The following is a 21,572-nucleotide window of genomic DNA, read 5'->3' as shown; positions in this document are numbered from 1 at the left end:
GCCATTGGCAACATATTACATAACCTGTTAAACTTCTGAGACTCCTTTGAAGGGCAATAAAACTGGAGCACAGAATGAGCGGCACAGTCAATCCAAGAAGATGCATCCCCGAATCCTCCCAGAGCGTTTGTACGCCGGGCTCCAACAGATCAGATAATGATAGTCACAGAATGTGTTCACGATTCATTAGCTTTGCACTGTGCTTGAGGCGGCATGTGGGGGGACGCGGCCAGATCCAACTCCTCTGTGGATTCTGTTCTTTGTACCTGCACTGAAGATTGGCTCGCACTAAAAATAGCTAAACTCAGCACAAACCGGACCACCACATCATCAGCATCATCAGCATCATGACCATCATCAGCATCATGAGCATCATCAGCATCATCAGCGTCATCGGTATCCCCACAGCCAACAGGATAAATATTGATCACTGTATTGAGTGGACCGATCCTCATTTAATTGCACTGCAAGTTGGATTGCTCCCGTGACAGATGGACTGTCAAGTTGCATATGAAACAATTCCCCTTGTAACAACAGAACGAACGCTGAATATTTAATTCGGTCTAATATGTTAACAAAATATGATGCAAATAGAAACAATTGACAAGATATGTGAAGGTTTTTGCATTGTCATTTTACCATTTCTATAATTTTGCCATTCCCCCCCTCTTGCACTTAATGTGCAGCTGAAGAGTCCTGGGGCAAACAATCCCTCTTCCCTTCCAAATGAGTTGGGAGACTGACGTGCTGGGTAGCTGTGCAAACAGCCCTTTATTCCCATTCCGCGGCACCTGTCTCCCACCCTGGGGACTGTGGGGAGCTCCATGAACACCATTTATTGAGAAGGAATCACCACTGTTGAAACAATCCCCTCTAGACGGCTATTCTCCTTCCATATGGCACACCTCTGTCTGTGTGCTCTGCCAGAACAAAAGGCACAGACAATCACCGAAGGCTCAATTTATTTCCAGACGTCCACCGCTCATATCACAGGCTCAATGAGAAAAAATAAGTAGACAGTTGTCAACAAATTCTTTCATCAATTATTAATGTTTTTGTCTAAAGGCCATTCTTTTTCAAAGCATTATCTCAGTGTATTGTCATGTTGCCCTCGGGCTTTCCTCCTTTATGTCCAGTTACAGGTTTGGAAATTAGAAAGCACATCAGCGTCTGCACATGCCACAAAAATGGACCCTCTTGGGGAGCTGGTGTTATTACACATGCTTGCAACATGCCTATAGGGACAATAACATTGATCTGACAGCTGATCTGTCCTCCACACTGGTCCAGACTGATATCTTAGCACCTATTAAACTGATTGCCATAAAATTTGGTACGGATATTTATGGTGGCCAGAGGCATCTAACAGCACCAACAGTTTCAATTTTACGCTTACCCTGGGAAATATCTCAACATCTACTGGATGAACTGGTATTGACTTTGGTGACCCCTTGACTCTTCTTCTAGCGCCACCATCAGGTCAAAAGAAGAAAGAAAAATCTCATCCAGTAGGTCGGTTATTGACAAAATACCTGAATAGTAGCATTCCTGTCTGGCTCAGCTGCACGTTGTGTTCCCTCATTAATCAATGATAAAGACATACACATTGATAACCATATGCACAACTGTCAAACCCCGAATCCATATCACTGCTTGGCCTGGCAACCCATTTTCTTCGAGACAGCAACGCAGTTGTCCGGTGCTTACGCTGGTACTAATGTGATTTTCTTGTCGTAAATGTGGGAATAGTCTCCTCTTACAATTACCGAATGGAATTTTCTGGAGCAAATGAATTGATTCACGGTGAGACATGTAGACGAGGAGAGGAGAGGAGAGGAGAGACTCCCAAACAACAAGTCTTTACCTTGACTTGTGGTCTCACATATCCAGACATACAACCTTATGAACCAGGAATAATGAGAATGTTTTTCCTCAACTGATTTCCAGAGGCTGTTGTGACTAAATGTGACGTGACAGGCAGTGGTTGTGCAGGTCATTGAGACCCAGGGCCTGGTAAGTTTCCAGGTCAGCCAGCTAATCAGAGACCAACCAGACGACACAGAAAGATAACAGATTCCATCTGGTTAATTAAAAATAAGTGATAAATGTGTAAATTACCAGATTTCATTTAAGGGCCTTTTCTGCCCTTCATCATAAGCAATAGAAACACAAGAACTAAATTAAACTGTTCAGTAGGAAAACCTTTGCTTTCACAAAAATCACCTTTTAATTTCAAACAGACTCTGCTGTTGCTGTTTTAATCAAGACACAAAATTTACCCAGGACCTGCAGTGGACAGCTGGCTCTGCGGCTTGTTGTGTATTTCCTCTTTGTCTCCTGTGTGTGTTCATCTACCTCCTCTGACTGCTGCACTGTCATTCAAACAAAGGAAAAAGGAGACTGACTGCATTGCATTAATAACTGTGTAATCTGCAGAGCCAGACAAACGTGGAACAATAGAAGCCACCGAGGCTTTCATTCGATTGTAGAATGGTAATATTCACTGATGGATGATACAGCATGCAAATAGATATGCACACAGCTACACATGGTGCCCACAAGCACACGCAAAAATAATGACTCTCATAAAGCAACTCAGCCTGTCATCTTCTGTATCCACCCTGCAGAAAGACTTTCTCTGCTACTGTATCTAGAGCCGGTGGCAAATTAATATTGGATAAATTAAAGATTGAAAAGGCGAAAATACCAAAAGCTACCAGCCTGCCTCGTCTCAACGCCTTGTTGCAACATTACACACGGTTCTCCTCAAACTCCTCCATGCTCCGCCTTTCTCATTTTCATAAGTGATTTGTTCGGGGCCGTGTGCCATGGGACAACTTAAAAAGCACATACTGTTGCTCTTTTGAGCAGAGTGATAAAAGACGGCAAAGAAAAGCCGGAGTGAGATCAGAGACTGAGCAGAGCTTGTGCTCTCAGTGCAGCTCAAGTAGCCCTCTTCACAGGCTCCCTGCAACATCTGTGTGAGGATGACAGGATCTCGTATCTCTCTTAAGAGATAGACACTCATTTGTGAGGGTGCAGATGGGTTTCCGTAGTTACCACTTTTATTATGATGCTCAAGATCAGCCACCTTCCTCCTGGTATATAACATCAACCTGTAAAACACATTTTGCCCTTCTGCAGTTGCTAACCAGAAGATAACATCACGTAGAACATATTAAAGCCAGTTCGTCTTGATTTCCTTACACTACTGAATCATTGTCAATAATATTGTAATCATTTTGAGCATGAAATGGTGTTCAAGCAATCTTAATTTGTTAGGGATTAATGTGTTGCAAACAAAACATGCCGTCAAAACGCATCAAACGTCAACATGTCAGTTCAGATGCCTGGAGAACATGGAACCGATGCCCCAATTTCACAATGACATTGACAAAGAAAATGTGTAAATGTGGATCAGTCATATCATGTCCGGTGCCAATATGATCGTTTGTAGATTAGTTAGTGAAATTCTAGCTTGTTTTTTTTGTTCTGCAGCAATTGAAGTGATCCCTCTCAGTTACAAGCAGGCAGGTATACAGGTTTTAAGTTTGGGGGGAAAATGTTTTAGTTTCGTGTTCTCAGCTGCATCAGCAGAAATTTGCTTCGTCCTTTCCAGCTGCAGCAGACAGGTTGTGCACTCTGAGACGCCTCAATGCAAATCACTAAGGCACCGCGCTGGAACTTGCCTCACCTCTCTCATCGGTGAACGGACGTCTGCTGACATTAAACTTTTTGTTTGTTACTCAACTCTTGGCAAACTAACATAATTATGCACTAAATCTCAGGACACCATGCAGTCATTAAAATGTCCTACTTACTCACCCGGTAAATAAAACAGGGAATTATATTAATGTTTAACCTCTCAACTCTCTGCACACTTTACAAATACATGTCAGTTATACAGTATACGAGTCAATGTCTGGTGAGTTTTTTTGGTGTTTTTATTCCTTTACGCCACATGGCCATTATAAATTTTGTGATGAATAAAATGAATATTGTTTATATGGGGAAAAAATAAGCTTTAACCAAAGTGATTCTGTCTCAACACAGCGCCTAAAGGTACCGGCAGCTCTTCATTACAGGATCTTATTCATTTTGCTGAATATATTATCTCCCTCAGGATCAGGATCCTTGAATCTCAGAGCACTGTGGCTGATTTAGCTAATCTCAAGATAACATGCTTATCGATTCAATCGACGACGAGTAAGTATGATTTCAGGCAATTAAGATTTCCTTCGGGTGACTACAGCCCTTATAAATACCAATCAAATAATGTTTTATTGCAGGCTTAGCAGGAACATGTATAGCAGAGTGGCACAACTGCAAGACAGCAAGAAAGGAGTCACTATGCTCTTGAACACATTTTTGATATCCTGACATAGAAACAATTTCCTGAACAGCAATGACCACACTGAAAACATCACATAAGTGTCGATCCCACAAAGCAAACAGAGTAGGTGAATCTGCTGAGGAGCCAAATAAAACACAAGCCACTGAAGCATGGACGGAGGAGAAGGAAGACGGAAAAGGAGGATCGACAACCATTAGCTCCAAAAACCCTGCAGTGAGGCTGTGTGCTGCAGAACCACATGCCTGACGATACAGACAGAGAGAAGACGAGGGGACCCGTGGAGAAGACGAGGGCAGGATGAAAGAGAGTAACACCAGAAGGACAAAAAGGGAGAAATATGTCTCATAAATCAGACCGCTCAATCTTTCTGCTGAAAACTGCTCCCTTGCAGGACAACAAACTTACTAACTGAGTTGAAGATGCTTCTCTCTCTCTCTTTATGAGTACTTCTCTGGCTCTGAAGGCTGTTGGCTTGAGTGTCACGGCAGTCCGACGACATCTGATTTCCGCTCAGTATCCGGCCTGCGTGCTGACGACGTCCACATTATTATGAATCTCCGTCACAAAGAAATGTTTGTATCAGAGGGTGCGTCTATGGATTGTTCACAAGTTCCAATGTTGTTGGACTGACAGAGATGGAATGTACTATATTAAATGTTTTATGAACATGACAAAATATCTTCCACCAAAAGTGTAATTCCGCTGTTTTTCATACTAGTTTGACCCTGTGTTTCCTCATTATTCTGCAGAGGCCCCAACCCTTGAAGTACAGCAAAACAAAGGCTGGATTATTTTATACAGCATTAGAGCCCTGAGTACCAAAGACATACAGGACCAGAGCGTTGGGGGGGAGTAGAGAGGAGAGGACAAAAAGTATAGTCAGACTATATGGATAGCAGCCCGTTGACCTTCGTCACAAAGCTGATAACTTTTTATAAAACAAAGTCCTCCTAAACAGCATGTCCTCTGCTGTGTAAACATCCTAAATAAAGTAACAAAGACAACAAATAAATTTGCATTGATTTGTGTTTATTAAAGACTGATATAAAATCATGTTTTTTGTGGGAGTCTCCAATTAACCTAACCCCCAATCTGCATGTCTTTGGACTTGGAGAGCAAGCCAGAGTAACAGGACAGAGCCTACGCAGACACAAGGAGAACAAGCAAACTCCACACAGAAAGGCCCACGGCTGAACGGGAATTCGAACTGGGAACCTTCTTGCTGTGATGACGGTGCTAACCACTGCATCACCATGCCGTCCCCCTGACATAACATTGCAATTAAAATTCAGTTTGAAGACGGCTCTTATCTGATTAACTCTCTGGCTTGAGGTGGTTCATCACGGCCACAGGTTAGAAAAAAACCTACATTATCTGTTATTGATCAAAGCTCAGCTCTGCCCGGTTTTTCCCTTTCAGATGGGTTGGGTTAGCCGAGGTTCTCTGGTATCCCCACCAAGAGTTGCACTGCACCGTGTTAACTCATTTATGAGGCCACTGAAGTATATAAATATCACCAACAAGCTGTGCAATCTGTTTTCATTACTGCTGCTGGAGGCTATCTCCTTGTAAAGTGAGCCGTGGCCCTCAATGGGATCAGGATCATCAGCACTGCTTTGCTCGTGACTGCGGACCAGTCGCCATGGGAATATATTGCTCTGGTAGGATGTATTAATTGCTTGCTCATTGTGGGAACTGTTGGGTTTTCTCTGTAATATTGTGGGGGCTTGACCTTTCTATGTAAAGTGTTTTGACATGATGTACTGTATGTTATGATTAATTGGCGCTATACAAATAAAATTGAATTGAATTAATTTTCATGCTTCCAGGTGGAGCATAACCTAAGGCCCCTCTCTGTCTTTTAACACAATACATCCCAGACAACGGAGGTCTCAGACTGCTGCCGACACACAGACAGACAGCCTGCCTGTGCGCCGTCCTGCAAAAACACACACACTCATTGATATGATGCATTACTTTGTCCCTTACCCTAACCTTAAACATCACAACTGAATGCCTGGTCCAGACCTTACCCTAACCCTTATCTAACCCTAGCCTTACAACCAAGTCTTAAGCCTCAAACAGCCCTTTGAACTTGTGAGGACTGCACAAGTTCTACAACTATAGAAAGACAAGAACACACACAAACACACAAGGTGACACTGTTGGGAATATGGGGTGGGCCATTTGGTGAGACAAAACCAAGGTCAGGCTCTGCGCCCACATTTGGTGGCCTCAGCATCCTGATGTGACAGTGCAAAAAATAATAGGAGTTGATGACAAAAAAGTGTTAATGTGTGGAGGCTCGTGTATCAACGACCGCATAGCAAACGACTCACTTGGCAGCGTGTCTTCAGCTAAGCTCTTTCATGAATCCCAGTAAGCCAATGCAGGTCAGGCAGAGTTTAATTTTCCTGTCACATTCCCGCTGCCGTATCAACATGAGACAGCAGTGAAGCACAAGAGGGAAGATTAAGGACCACATCCAATGCCAGCAACACAGAGCAGCAGCCCTGTTGCTACCTTGACATGATGCATCAGCTCTTTCATTATCAACGAGACATGACTGATGGAGTGTAACTGGCACGTGGCTGCTCCCACATATCAAGTCCCCATGAAAGAGGCTGCATGCCTGGGCTGCCCTGCCCAGTTTGGATGTGACGGATACTACAGTGATGTAATCCTTAATCGCAAGCAGCCATGCGCCACACGTTCAGCCAATCGCAATGCTGGTGGGTAATGATGCTGGTAAACACAAGTGACGTCCTCACGAGGTTAGTCCTCATGAAACATTCAGACCTAGCACACATTTTAATCATTCATACGAAGCATAGCAACAGTGTGTCAGTCTGTGAGCACACACACCTGCACACAGACGCATGCACCCAAGCTGACATATTGTGGAACTGGTGGAGGACTGATGTGAAGACAGCAAAGGTAGATCTGCAGTCTCAGGGCCTAAAACTGAAATAATTATATATTAAAACGTCTTTGCACTGAGCCAGCTCCATTCACAGAGGAAGAAAAACTATTTTATCACCTTTTTTTTTTTCAATATGCATCTACTTTTCTATTGTGACTTATCCCATCAGGCCTATCAGTACCAAATCTTGGATATTATAAATACACAATACACACAATACCAATGAGACATTTTAAATAATTCCCAACGCAAAATGCATTTGCCAATTTTTCCTACTCATCTAGTTTTTCATGTGAACATTAACAATAAGCACAGCCAGGAATCTCTCATGTTACAGAAAGCCTGTCTAGATTATCTGTGATGATAGAGCGATCACAAGCAGTACAAGACTGCATGTGTGTCAGGGGAGCAGTGGGACAGCACCAGTAAAGTCCCTGTTGGTGTGGCCATGGCATCAGTCACCACCACCAGTAACCTCCGATGGCCTTCAGGGAACAAACCACCTTCCTGGGATCTCTAACGGTCAAGATTTTGCCGGGGCTTTTGGGAAAAAGGGCAGTCACTCTGACCAGTGAGGGATCTCACATTGTGTTAGGGTAAATGTGGAGTCGCCATAGCAACGGCTGAGATGCTGGCACTATGTTTCAAAGTAAAGCACCTCTCAACACACACACACACTCACACACACACACACACACACACACACACACACACACACACACATACACAAACAGAGGCTACAACAATCCCCGGACAGTCTTCTCGCAAAGGCATTAACAGACCTCAGGAGAACTTGTAGTAAAAGGGCAGACAGACCTACGCTAACTCTTTCTTATCTTAGTGCAGACTTCAGAACACACCACATGTAGTAGCATTTTACTTTTTGAGTTGATTTAAGTGACACTACCCTGAGCGCTTGCGGTTGGGGTTTCCTGTTAACAGAAGATGAATGGTTTCACCGGGTGCAAACTATAATTAACTCTGGAATAGAGTGGGCCCGACCACTGTGATGGCAGCCATTCAATAAATGCAGAATTAACTAGGAGCATAACTAAATGCGTGACAGACGTACGCACGTGAATGTGAAATTAAGTACGCATCTGCATCCTACATCATCACACTAACTCGTTGTTAGCATTTGAAGAAATAGTAAATCGGCAAAATCATGATGAAAAAATGGATCGTTAGAAACAACAAGGCTTTAGTAAAAGAACACTCTTCTTTTCTATTTAAAAAATGCTGCTAAAAAAGCTGAACAGTCCTTGAAGATATTTTCACCATGTCTGTAGAGACCATCTTTCTGTCTCTCTTCCTGCCTCCTCTCTCAACACAAAATAACGAAAACACTTTTCAGCTGTTTTCACTGTGAGAGACAGTGTGCTTGTACGGTGCTATAGAGACGTTTTAAATTGGAGATCCCAGAGAAATATTGGCAACTGACTTTGTAACAGTGGCACATTTGAGGCTTCTTAATATGCACAAGCTGGGAAATGAATCTTCTGAGGCAAATCCAGGATAAACGACCCACTTTTACACAACTCTGGCTCATCAATAATGCACCTGACAGGAGTAAATTAGAGTAATGTTTGAATTTTGCTTCAGGAAAAGACCCACCTTCAAAAGAGAGTACATGCATGCCGTACATGAAAATATGATATTTGGTTAAATATATGAAGATGTGAACTATCTGTTATTAAGTCATGACAGAAACGTGAGGCACTGCTGAGACTCAGTCTGGCTCTGTGCTGCAACACTGCATTAAAATCAGAGTAGAAGGGGCCTGCAGGCGAAAGAGGATTTCACTTGCATCAAGTCCACAAATCCATAATTCACAACCGCAAAACTTAAGTCTGCGTATTACAGCTGCCACTCCTTCAGAAAGATGAAGAAAGCATGTTTATTTTGTGTTTTAATTTGTGCTGAGGGCGGCTTTAATACAGCGGACACCTCATCGTTCCGTGTAATTGAAGAAGTCGATACCTGGTTCAATGTCAGATAATGGAAGGAGTCTAACCTAAGCCAGGGGCAAATCTGAATTTGAAGCCATTAAACAGTTAGAAATAGGATCAGAGTGTAATGGAAACAGGTCTAGTGGGGGGGGGGGATCTCAGCACAGTAGAAACAGGATAGGAAGGTGAAAATAGAGCAAGAGAGGAGAGAGAGGATGTGAAAGGCTGAGAATATATGACCTAGTTATGCCTCTTACTTTGCATTCCACAGTCTAGGTGCTCTGGTATCCTGGGAGATTGTGGTTTTCGCTAGGCCAAAAGGCCTGAAGGAAGGAAGGAAGGGCAGAGTTTGAACCAAATGAGGAACCTGCTCCAGTGGTGTGGATAGTCAGGTGGGTCGGCCTGCTCCCTCCCAGACAGAAACATATAGCCAGGATGCCAGACAGTCACAGCAGAAAGGGAGCATTCTCCTCTTTCACTCCACTCCCCTCCTTCCAGCATGCTGACGTCAGCCACCCAAAACCACACGACTATGCTGCAAGCAGCACACCTGCTGGCTTCACAGTCCATCTGGCCCGGCTCCATCTCTGGCTCGGCCCAAAGCAGAACAAGCAGGTCTGTTTACAACCTGGACACAGTCACGATCCTGCAGTAACTGCAGTATCTATCCCATGCTTGCTCACGACACAAACGATGAGCGGTACAAGCCTGCAAATGACAATAGATCTAACTGTCAAAAATCATATTAATATTTCATTATTCCACATAGCCAGTTAAATGTTTCTTTAGCATTTCATGGAGCGGCTTTAGTGTAGTCTACGTGTTGCTGCCTAGTCACACAATTCACTCAGGATTTCCCTACACCCACTTTCCAACAAGCGCACGACATCCACAAAGTGAACAATTTTGCTTTGAAACCAATGTGACAGGCCCTCTCACCTGCTTTTTTATGAATTCAGCATGAACATACAACTACACAATCATCAAAGCAGGGCCTGTAATAGTGGAACAAACGGCGGAGAAAGACATTATTTTGTTATATTATATCAAAGCCTTGTCTTGTTGTTACCTTTCAAAGCAATGTCTCTCAGCTGACAATAGCTGTGAGTAGAAAAAAAATTCTATAAATGTTTACGAAGGGTCACACGGCACATTTTTAGCTACAGTATGCTTCTACCTGAGTGGATCTACAAGAGCCACATCATTGTGCATCTTGGTATATGTTCACCAGAGCAGGAACGGGATAGCCAAGGTGCATTATTGATGTCAAGGGTTCATGGTAAACTGCACAAGCAACAACGCCTAAACGATGGCCATTAATAAAACGAGCAATAATCCAGCAAGCGACACCACATCAAGCTATAAGGGCCAGGTCTGACAAAGCATTTGAAGCATCCTTTCAGTCATAATAAATGTCAAAGTGCTCCTGTCTTCCCATCAAGCTGAGCCTGCAGGGGAAGTGCCATGTCTGTCCTGTTGATCTCCCTGATGGGATCTGCAAATGCATGGTCAAGTGAGGGAAGTCCCCTCATACACAACCGACTCTGCCCTCTCTCATTTATTGGAATTGCACAAATTATGAGGGGCAGCAGTTTCTCTTGGGCGACACCAGCAGCGGGAGATGCAGGCACTTGCTGTGCTCTCTCTCTCTCTCTCTCTCTCACACACACTCTCACACAGGCACACACACATACGGACACACACAAACACACACACACACACACACACGCACAACCACACATAGCACACTCTCACTCTCATTCACACACACACATACACAGACACACACAAACACACACACACACACACACACACAACCACACATAGCACACACTCACTCTCACTCACACACACGCATACCACACACTCACTCTCTCACACACACACACACACACTCACTCTCACACACACACACACAGCTGCAGCTCGAGTGAATAGCCCGCGGTCGACCGGTGACCGACCTGGATGGTGCAGGTGTACTCCGTGTCGTCCAGCAGTCGGACGGTGCAGCTGTATTCCCGCTCGAGGTTCCTGATGCTGCCGCTCATGAATCGGCTCAACATCTTCCCGGCGAATCGCTGCTCTGCGTCTGTGCAGGACACAATGAACTCAACGCGAGCGATGCGAGCGGATGTCACATTGACCGCGTCGCCCGGTCCGCCGCGCGGCCAGCAGCCACAGATTGAGCCGCCGAGGCGAGCGCCATCGTCGTCCCGCTAAGTTGTCCGGTGCGGTGGGGCCCGAGCTAGGAGCACGATCCGAAGGATGCCTCGCCGCATCCGGATCCCGAGGCAGCAGCTCAGTGTGTGTGAGTGTGTGTGTGTGTGTGTGTGTGTCTGCGGCGGAGCCGAGGATTATCTCTCGCCACTCAGTGCTGCCACTTGGGCGAGCGGGCGGGTCCCAGTGAGAGCTGACGTCAAAGTGAACCAACGGCAGTGTGGTGTTCTGTCAGCGCTTTATTATCCAATGTTGTGTCCTCGTTGTTGTTGTTGTTGTTGTTTGATTGTTTTGTTTTGCACACAACGCCCCCCAGCATGTCACAGAAAACATTTTAAATGGAATATACTCCCCTCACTGTCTTACAACTAAAAATGGGGATATGTTAATAAATCAATTGCAAAAACTGAATGATGACTGTTGAGCCCTGACCTTATTTTATTTTATTTTTTTTGCCAAATGCTGTGCTGATAAAATCCAGGAAATCCTGGGTAAACTCGTTTAGGCAGAGAAGTGTGGATTAATCCACAAGAACAAATATAACATATGGAATATTTCCTCCTTTAATAATGTGAAGAACTCAGTCTTGTGGGGTATAGACTGCATTCCTTGGAAAATGAAGCAGCCTGCCAGACAAACCAAACAGCACTGGCCTCGGTAGTCACACCACTCTAATTTCTTTGTTTTGATGTAATTAATGAATTAATTAATTATTTTCCAAACTTGAGATAAATCATCCAGAGGCTGGGAGACGAGGCATCGTTTATGTCATATGGCCAAAGTGGTGAATATTGAATGTGTTCGACTGCCACCTGCAGGCGAGTCGTCGATGGTGCACTTTGAATAGTGTAACCTTGTATGTAAATAATGAAAATGCACAACTACTGTTTGGGACCGTGGATGGCTACTGTTGCCTAGAGGGGATTATGAAAAAAAGAAGAAGAAAAAACATTTGCCTTTCATTTCAAGAAATGTTTATCTCAATGGTTGAGGGCAACTGTCCCTGAATAACGTTCAATGTACACACAGGAGACCCATCAAACTGGAACGTGAAGTGGTAACTGAACAAAAAGAGACCGTTGTAGATTGTTGGAGAGCATCCTACGATAATCCGAGGCATATATCACAACAATTTCAGAATGGATAATTAAAAGTAAACCCCGCGATATACAACTGCCGTGACCCGGATTCGAACCGGGGTTGCTGCGGCCACAACGCAGAGTACTAACCACTATACGATCACGGCGAGCTAGTGGGGAAGTGGGTACGCGAAGAGAGAATATGAGAATAAGAACCGTACGAACTCAGAGACTGAGTATCTAAATTGTCATGTCTTTCGTAAATTAAGATGTTTAAGTTGAACAAAGGACGCAAGAATGACGATGTGGCCGTAGCCATTAAGCTAACTTAGCTAAGCTAGCGTTCAATCACAGGTTGGACATAACTCAGAGATGACGTAGACATTTTAAGTTGGTCACGTGTTAACACAAAGCCAGTCCTCACGTTGGAAAAGTAAAATTCTTCTTGCAGTACTTCATGAATGAAAGTATAGGCCACCTACCTAGTCACTCAGTAGGCCAGAGGCCTGTACTACGAAGTCGGAGTCGCGGTTATTCAGGTTTAACTCTGGGGTTTTCCGCCCTACGAAGCTGGTTAAATCACCATGGTAACTGATGCTGAACCTGCTCCGGAACAGGTTTACACTCGGGATAAGTGATCAATGGCATTCACCAGTCTAACTACAAACTCTGGTTTTCATCATGGTTAATGCTCCAGACTGTTACACAACATTAGTTCATTCATCGTTGTCCACACAGGTGTTGTGGTCACAAGTTAAGTCCCTTATTTGATAGTATACGATATGATTATATAGCTGATTTTAATTGTCTGTAAATTTGTTCATGTTTTTGTGAAAGCACTTTGTGAAGGTACTTCTGAAAGGTGCTATATAAATAAAATTATTATTATTATTATTTAGGGATTTTATTACTTAAAGTTCTGACATTTTTTCTCTGTCATGTTCAAAGTAAAGCCTTGTCCAAAGTCATCAGCTCGTGTTTCTTTCTTGTCTATAATGGTTCTATTTTTGGGGAGTCTAGCTTGAATCGTTGTGTTGTAGTAGTTGACTGATTGCACAACGTTTTCACCCAGAATTTGTGGATATTTTGTAGAATACTATTCTTCCATCTTCTCGTCTGTGCAATGTTTTCTGTGCTAAAAAGCCTCAAGGAATAAAATGTCCACCCCATGCTTATCTGTTGACAAAGAGGAACTTTTAAGTTTATGATATAAAAAGAAGCACTGCTTTGACGTTTAGAAGAAAAAAAGGGGGCGGGGGTCTGATTGTATTAAGGGTTGTATTAACTTCTTTTCGCTTTAAAAAGCAAATAAAATATGTAATTTGCAGCTTGTGACTCTTGGTCAAGAATTTTAAACAAATCAGCAGTCACTATCATAATTGTTTACTTGCATGTATTCTATTACATCACAAACTTGTTTTACATTTAAATAATAACATTTAAACAGTTGATTTGATACAGACATATTTAATAACAATCATATTTCAAAGATTGACCATCAAGATTGTGATAACAGTGGTAGTCTGTATTTGATAAATTAGGCTAGCCAGCTTGCCACTGATGAAAAAGTGCCATGCACAAGTAATATTTTACATATTATAAAATTTACGATGAAATAAGTGGTTAGTGAAAGTAAGTGTTAACAGTGGGAAAAAAAAAACATTCAGTGCAGAGTTGAAAGCTATGACAAACTAAACACGAGTCTCATCCACTCACACATTCATCATCATGAACCACAGGCAGAAGTTAGATACATGACAAGTCATTCCTAATCACATCAGAATAAAAAATAAAAAAAGGAAAAACAAATTCCAACTTTCAAAGTTGTACCTATTTACAGTAATAGAACCAGAGAGGTCAAATGGCGAAGACTGCAGTCTCACAGATCAGTCTCATCATTCTCCTCGGGTTCGTTGCTCCTCGTAATGGCAACTTTAGCAGCGCACACTGCCTTTCTGGTGAAAGGACGACAGGGACCAGGCGGAGTCTGTTTGCTGCCTGAAATGTTGCCCATACTTTGAGCAGCAGCATCTTTGTGTCTTCTGTCTGTCACAGCATGATTCCTCCTCCTGTATAATTTACAGGAGGCCACCAGGGGTCTTCCCGTGTCCAAGTGTTTGCTCTCTGTCTGGCGCAGCTTACTGTCTGTGTGAGTATAGTGTAGATCCACCTTGATAACCAATGATTCCTAAAGGAAATAAAAAAGGAAATAATTTCACATTTATTGTACGGACTTCATGGTAAGGAACAGAATTGGGACATGTATAAAATATATAATTGACTGCATACCTTAAGCTTCTGAAGAGCACAAAGCCTCATTGTGCAGTCTGGGTTATGGGAATTGTTAAATAGTAGCGTGTCCATATCCTCTGACTTGTCAGGGCCGGAAAATATGTCTTCCATTGGCTTAGGATAAAGGATAAATCAAAAATTAAATGCTTGTAATTGCTTTATCAAATAATGTATTCATATAACAATATTTATTTATTAAATGCTTTATTAAAATGAATAAAATATCTATTGTATTTGCAATGTTTTGGCACTTTATGTCAGAATGTGTTGTAATAGATGACTTGATGAATCAGCCACTAGATGTCAGTATGTCCTAAAGTTCTGTGCTCTAAAGGAAGAACATATCACTCAGAGAAGTGTAACAGATTACGAGTGCTACTTCCTGCTCTGTCTTTGACTGTGGTTGCAGCAGACTGGAAGCCTATATATGGGCAGAACTTCCTCAGACATGTGAATGGTCAACACTGAGAACTTCCTGTTGTGGTGAAAGCATGCTACAGTGAGCGACATGGAAATTATGATGTAAATACAGTACTCTGGTGTACTAATGTTAAGGTGACATTTCTGTATACTGTGTATTTTCAATCGCTCAATCATGTGTGTGGTATTGGATAACACTGTATAGACTGAGGTTTTCTGCATGGATGACAGTAAACTTCGACAGGATGTCTGAAAGTTAAAGGTAAAAAATGAATATTTACAGGTATGCTGCTCAGAGATACGGTGCAGTCCTGGGTTCGGGGGCCGATAGTCTTTACTGAGGCAAAAGCCACCAAGACATTGGAGAACAAAGCTGAGAAGCTGACTTCCACCTCTACTCTGCAAGGAAACATCAGACGCTTCTTCCGTGGTAGCTCTGAAACAAGATATGAAAAGCTTTCTTTTTTAATGAGGACTAAAAATGGGTCCAAAACCAATTATATTGACATTACAAACAGATGAGCTGATACTGCAGACCCTCTGGTTGTCAATATTAGGGTCTTTTTAGTTGCTCTGCTAATTTAAGACGCAGACCTTTATCTCCAGTCTAGCCTGAAGGTGACTGAGGAGATTCTCACGTAAGGCTGCAATACCAATTCAAATGGTAAAGTCAAAACAGTAACAGGAAACAGGAAAAAAAACATTAAAATGAACCAGTTCCCTGTTTTGATTAATTATGAACGAGTTCCATTTTTGAATGGTGCTCAAAATATCACATTCAACCACAGTGTCTGTACTTCGTTGCTGTGGTGTAGCATGCTGTGAGAGGAAGCACTGTGAGAATCGTTTCTCTCCCTCACTGGAGGGAACGATAGACCAAGAAATGGAACTGAGGTTTTCCTGAATGGAAAATAAACTATATTTTGAAAGTGGATTTTCTGTATTTACATTTCCTGTCTTCAACACAACTTGACCCGGAATTTAATGAGCAGAGGGGGAAAAAATGTGGGTGTGGGGAAATTTCACCCTACTCACCGTTTGCTTGTCTCCAGCAGGCCTCTCGCAGGTGTAGTTCCCTTGTGTGGCCTGTGGCCCGAACTGGATCTGCAAGGGATCGAGGTTCCTTCAGGGTGTGTTTGACCTCCACGGCCTGCTTGTCTGTTACTAAAGGGTCTCTGCCTAGATCTGGTGTAGAGAAAGGGTGAAAATGCAGGTATTTATAATGCCTGAAAGGCAAGTAAACAGAACTCTGCAGCAACTGAACATACATACACACATTACACTTTTCAACTTGTTTTACCAACTACAGCAGCATGTACACTCCCACCCCTTTCGATCATGGGACCGAGTTTTGCAATAGCAGTGAGCGAGTAAAGGGTGAGTCTAAAAAAAACGATTCATCAGATTCGCTTGGTTGGCTTTGAGGAACTTAGGGAAATTTCTAATATGACATAGTTAATATTCCTTGTAATTAACTGGGCTAAATGAGTTTTGGAAAAACCCTCTGCAAGATCCGCATGAATATAGGAATCTTTTATCAGTTTGATAAAGATTTATGATTGTCTTTTGAGACAATTTTATGTCCGGCATAATTTTGGGTCAGCTGTCTTCACTATGCTCCTATCTCTACACAAGTTTGGACAAGAGGAGTGAATATCAGAAACAGAGGCTTGGGAATTCACAACTGTTAGCTCCAACCCACACAAACAGCAAAACAAAGACTCGTTTTTTACATAACCAAACATACCTAAATATATAACCTACATACACGCGCACAGACACACACGGTGCTGTCAGCAGGGCGTCCTGTCCTGCTGCTGCTGATTTGTGAGTGAACCCATGAGAGCAGTGGCAGGGGGGTGCCCACACGGCAGAGCAGCTGTCTAGCCCTCTGCAGCTCTCGGGTTTCACGCTGTTCTCTAGCCAACAGTGCAAATTTCCAGAGAATGAGGTCACATGCTAATGGTACCTCGAGAAATTATTTCACCAGAGACCCATTAAAGAGACAAACATGATGGGACAACTTGACAACAACTCAACGCGGCTCAGTCACAGCTATACTATGTAAGTCCTGAGTAAACAACACAAAAACAAGTCGCAAACAATTGTAAAACCTGGCTGTGGGCCATCGAGCACACCAAATAACAAACTGTTCCCTTCAGATCTGTTTACCTTGCAACTGCAGGAACTGTCAGCCTACTTAATTATGGAATATCATATTATCCGTAAACTGAATGAATAAATGCAAAATATACAAAAGTAGAATTGGTTTTGTACTCCTTTTTCAGTTGATCTAAAGTAACGGATTAAGTATCAGTTCAGTTGAAACATCCTTATACACTTTTGGTCCACTTACCTACCTATACACTTTTGGTCCAAGAACCATTGCTTAATTCATAGATTGATGTATTTTATATTTATTCCAAAAGCAAACTAGAGCCTCTTTTTAAAAACTTACCCTCAGACACCCTCTCTAAGACGTGGGTGACCTTGTCGGCCTGAAGTATGTGCTTGTTCAAGTACTTGGTGAAGATTCCAGTACTTTTCCGTCCGTCCTGGACCTCAAAAGCCTCAGCATCTTCACATCTGCAGTAGTGGATGAAGGAAACGTTATTCAAACAAAGACGCCAAAAGATCTAGTTATACGTAACATTCCATTCTACAACATGTTCTCATGTCACAGGCGAGTAGTTGCACTTGCACAGAGTTGGCTTGGGTATCGGTTTCTGTATTTGTGATTAAATATTTATAAAAAATAAGTAAAAAGTACATACGTGGCATAACCATAAACTGTATTCCCAAAAGGTTTCAGTGGCATGATGGCTGAAGGTATGCGATCCTGGTTGTACCTGTGAAGAGTAAAATACAGTTTTTAGATCTATTAACCGGTCAACATGATCTGACAATCCATCTGTCACCGTCATCTCTTAGTGAAACTTAGTGAACTAATGCACCTACCATTTTCGACAGGTATCCAGCAGGATTACACTAAGTGCCGTCTGTTTTTGCTGCATTTCAAGCATGACCCTCTGCACACACACACAGTTTTCAGGTTTGTATGGTTGTGGAGCATCGACCGCTACCAAGTAATTCCTCCCGGCACACTCGTACCCATGACCCGCATAGTAGAAAAGGCCTGTCAAGAGGGATGAAATACACATCCAGTTACCAACTGCAGGAATTGCAGTCATCACATTTTGCACTATACACTTACTTCGTAATTCTAAATAACACATGGTTTTCAGAGCAGCTTGGAAAAAGGTCACACTGGGGATTTAATGGACTCCTGATGCCTATACAGTATATATTCATACATTTTCCATCTTTGTCTTGTTATTAGCAAGACAATGTAGAGAACATAATGAAAGACGGTATCAGTATGATACAGGACAGTTACATCATTTACATAACGTCAAATTACTGCTCAACAGTGCCAGAAGTTTCGTTGACTGTTTGCCCCAAGAGTCGAGAATGAATGAATACTACATAAACAGACAATCAGGAAGTGTCAGAAATAGCTTGTGAACCCAGAACACACACTTACGCTTCTTTCTGCTCCTCATCTGCCCACTCAACCGGACATACGTAGAAGCTAAGACACTATAAACCACTCATGGGTTTGTGACCCATGACAAGTGGGCCTTCACAGATAAAGGCACATGCAACAGAAAAAAGCAACAACAACTAAAATAAAAAAAACCTGCAATTTTATATTTTAGATCCCACGAACATCCTATTTCTGCAAGGATGTACGTAGCTAATTGAAAACACAGAGGCAAAGTATGCTCACCATAAACTCCTGTGTCAAGGAGCTGGATGAACTTTTCAATCGCTGCCAGCATCTCCTCCCTGGTGAGATCCAGCAGGGAAACCACTCTGAAGCCGAGCTGCTGTAGGAGGTTGGCCAGCTCATGCACGTCCATGATGGGGGCCATCAAGGCGGGGTGGTTGGTGTAATTCAGGTTGCCAATAAGTAGGGCAACTTTGTCTGTGGCTAAAACAAATATCAAAGAGTCATAATTATGGCAGCACTGGGAAATTCTAATACATACCATGATATTAGAATCTAGCACACAAAAAACATTTGCGTGGTTTGAGACTGAGATCCTTTCCATGAAACTGTACCTGTGGGTGCTGCCGGAGGTAGATGCTCAGTTTGTACTGGAGGATATATAAAAAAGAGAAGAACGACATGAGCATTTCTCAAACAGAAGTCTGAAGGGCACAAACAAGGTTTGTGGTATTCACTACAAAAAACAAGTTACAACATTAGAAATGCTGCAAGAACTGGTTTCACTTTACATCACTTTCCTGTTTTGTGTCTGAGCCTCGGACCTAGTACTATTTGGACTCTAACAACTTCCTTTTTTAACGTGTACAATTGGGAAAGTACTTCTAGCATAATGGAAACAATGAACAGCCTCCGTGCCAAATCAGAGGGAGTGCGAAGATAATTTGTTTTTCCATGATGATCCTGTCATCGGAGGAAGTAAGGTCTGATAAAAATACAATGCCAAAATTGGGGAAAACGGACTCACAGAGTCAGTAACAGTATTTTCATCTGACTTACCGATGTCAACATCCACTGGTTTAGTCCATATCTCATCCAGCTTGTTAGATATCGAGCACAGGTACGTGCCTCCATGTTCAGCTGTCGCACGGTCAATCTGCATGTTTCAAAATATACCATAGTTTTACTTTTCTGCCCGTTCGCCCACATGTAAGATCCCCCAACCATAAATCAAAATATTAACCACATTTGATAATGATTAACTCAGCTGTTGAGGGGTGCATGATTCGGAGTCAGTGAAATGACACGGTGGATGTGGCACTGTGTAAACAACAACTACCAGCACTGAGGTAAGTAAACACTTGCTTGTCATCCTTCCTTACCCACAGCGTGTCACCAGTCATATCTGTCAGGGGCAGTCCATTTCTGTACCACTGGTAGTCTGGAGCAGGAATGCCAAAGGCAACGCAGCGGAGAGCGAGCTTCGAACCTGGTCGGATTGTCTGGGGTTTAGGGTTGACGGCAATGTTCAGCTCGCCCTGCCAGTGTACTGGCAAACCTGATGTTTGAAAAGAGAGCGAGAGAGAGAGAGATTCACACCCAGAGCAACAACAACAAAAACAGTAACACATATGCAAGAGAAACACTAATGCAGATGGCAATGGTTCGATGTTTACCTGATTTATCAATGTCCCACACCTTCACCTTCACCCATTTGGTGAACACGCAGTTACAGAAGTGGTCATTCACTCGGCACACATAGAGCTGTGTCTTTCTGGGTCTGATTGTCAGGTCTGCTTGAGTGCCACCGAAAACCTTGAAGAAAAAAATATTGATAATAATAATAACTGTCACTGGAGTAGAGAGACACATGTGGCAGGAGAACGTGCGAGTCAAATATCCTAATGCTGTCCTCATCTCTATTGTCAATTTAAGTGGTTGTAATTGAGTTTACACTAACACCCAATCATAAACCTTTTGATAAAGAGAACAATAAAATGGGCCATTCACAAATGACTGAGGAGAATGTGATGAAACCCTGTAAAGGAATGAGATATTTTAATACCAAAGATGTTTGTATAGAGAGAGAGAGAGAGCGATATTAAAGCCACACACCTCATTGTCCTCTTCGCTGAACCACTGGTATCTGAGGACCCCTGTGCCCTCGGCACGGACACTCAGAGTCACCGGGTGGTTCACAGGTACGCACACAGAGAGAGGATGGCGCACTATAAACAGTTCTGAAACAAAAGTGAGAACGTCAGTCATCCTGAAATCACAGTGTTGTCTGTGATTTGATTGTTTTGTTTTTAAAAGTCGCTCCAAGGAGCTGTAGTTAAAAAAACCCCCACATAGCCTACCTCTGATCATCATTCAACAATGATTGGAATGGGATCTAGTCATCGGTGCATGTTTTGTTCTTCTTACACCACAACTGTGAGGAAGTGAGTGACGTTTTGAAATTAGTTTTTTTTTTAAAAGGCACTCAGTATTATACAGCCTCGAAACCTAAGCAATGTCACTATAATGTGACATTAGAATCAACAACAAAAAGTCGCTGTAAATGTTCAGTCTCAGACGCCAACTTCGAATTCCTGGTGGAGTCGGTCTCGACTGTTCACCTCCTACAACCCTGTCGCTGCTGTTCGAAATACAAAAAGTGATCAGTGATGATTTATCGCATACCTGCCGTCAGCCTCGTCGCACAGCCAGAGTTTGTTCTCCCCTTCTTGATCTCTCTCACTTACATTTTAACAACCAAACTCGTCCCTTTCCCGGAAAGAGACAGCGAACGCACACACACACACACACACACACACACACACAC

General features: G+C 42.8%; 2 protein-coding genes and 1 non-coding gene across 5 annotated transcripts in view; all 3 read right to left on the bottom strand.

Annotated features, from left to right (window-relative positions):
* The window catches only part of LOC118315726 (FERM domain-containing protein 5), a 51,252-nt gene extending 39,590 nt beyond the window's left edge, over positions 1-11,662 (bottom strand). The window contains exon 1 of one of the 3 annotated variants that reach the window (XM_035643230.2): positions 11,188-11,662. In XM_035643230.2, the coding sequence (XP_035499123.2) occupies positions 11,188-11,289 (102 nt within the window). In that variant the 5' untranslated portion in view covers positions 11,290-11,662. The remainder of the gene's footprint in view (positions 1-11,187) is intronic. The other 2 variants (XM_035643228.2, XM_035643229.2) reach the window with 2 other exon arrangements.
* A 955-nt stretch (positions 11,663-12,617) lies between these two features.
* Positions 12,618-12,689, bottom strand: trnah-gug. Its single transcript has one exon. It is a non-coding gene; the product is annotated as a tRNA-His (tRNA).
* Positions 12,690-13,889: 1,200 nt separating this feature from the next.
* On the bottom strand, positions 13,890-21,563 carry malt3 (MALT paracaspase 3). Its single transcript, XM_035641265.1, has 15 exons — positions 21,431-21,563; positions 21,106-21,179; positions 20,861-20,985; positions 20,422-20,560; positions 20,128-20,303; positions 19,805-19,901; positions 19,360-19,395; positions 19,025-19,228; positions 18,193-18,370; positions 18,009-18,083; positions 17,693-17,820; positions 16,270-16,419; positions 15,516-15,670; positions 14,812-14,928; positions 13,890-14,710 (listed from the first exon to the last, which is right to left on the bottom strand). Exons 2-15 carry the CDS (start codon positions 21,116-21,118, stop codon positions 14,402-14,404), a joined length of 1,902 nt encoding a protein of 633 aa, XP_035497158.1. The 5' UTR covers positions 21,119-21,179; positions 21,431-21,563; the 3' UTR covers positions 13,890-14,401.
* Between the last annotated feature and the right edge of the window lie 9 nt (positions 21,564-21,572).

Source organism: Scophthalmus maximus, chromosome 7 (genome assembly GCF_022379125.1).
Source record: "Scophthalmus maximus strain ysfricsl-2021 chromosome 7, ASM2237912v1, whole genome shotgun sequence".
In the NCBI taxonomy this organism is placed as follows: Eukaryota; Metazoa; Chordata; class Actinopteri; order Pleuronectiformes; family Scophthalmidae; genus Scophthalmus; species Scophthalmus maximus.
Note: the sequence above shows the minus strand (reverse complement) of the source record. Positions and strands in the feature narration are given on the sequence as shown.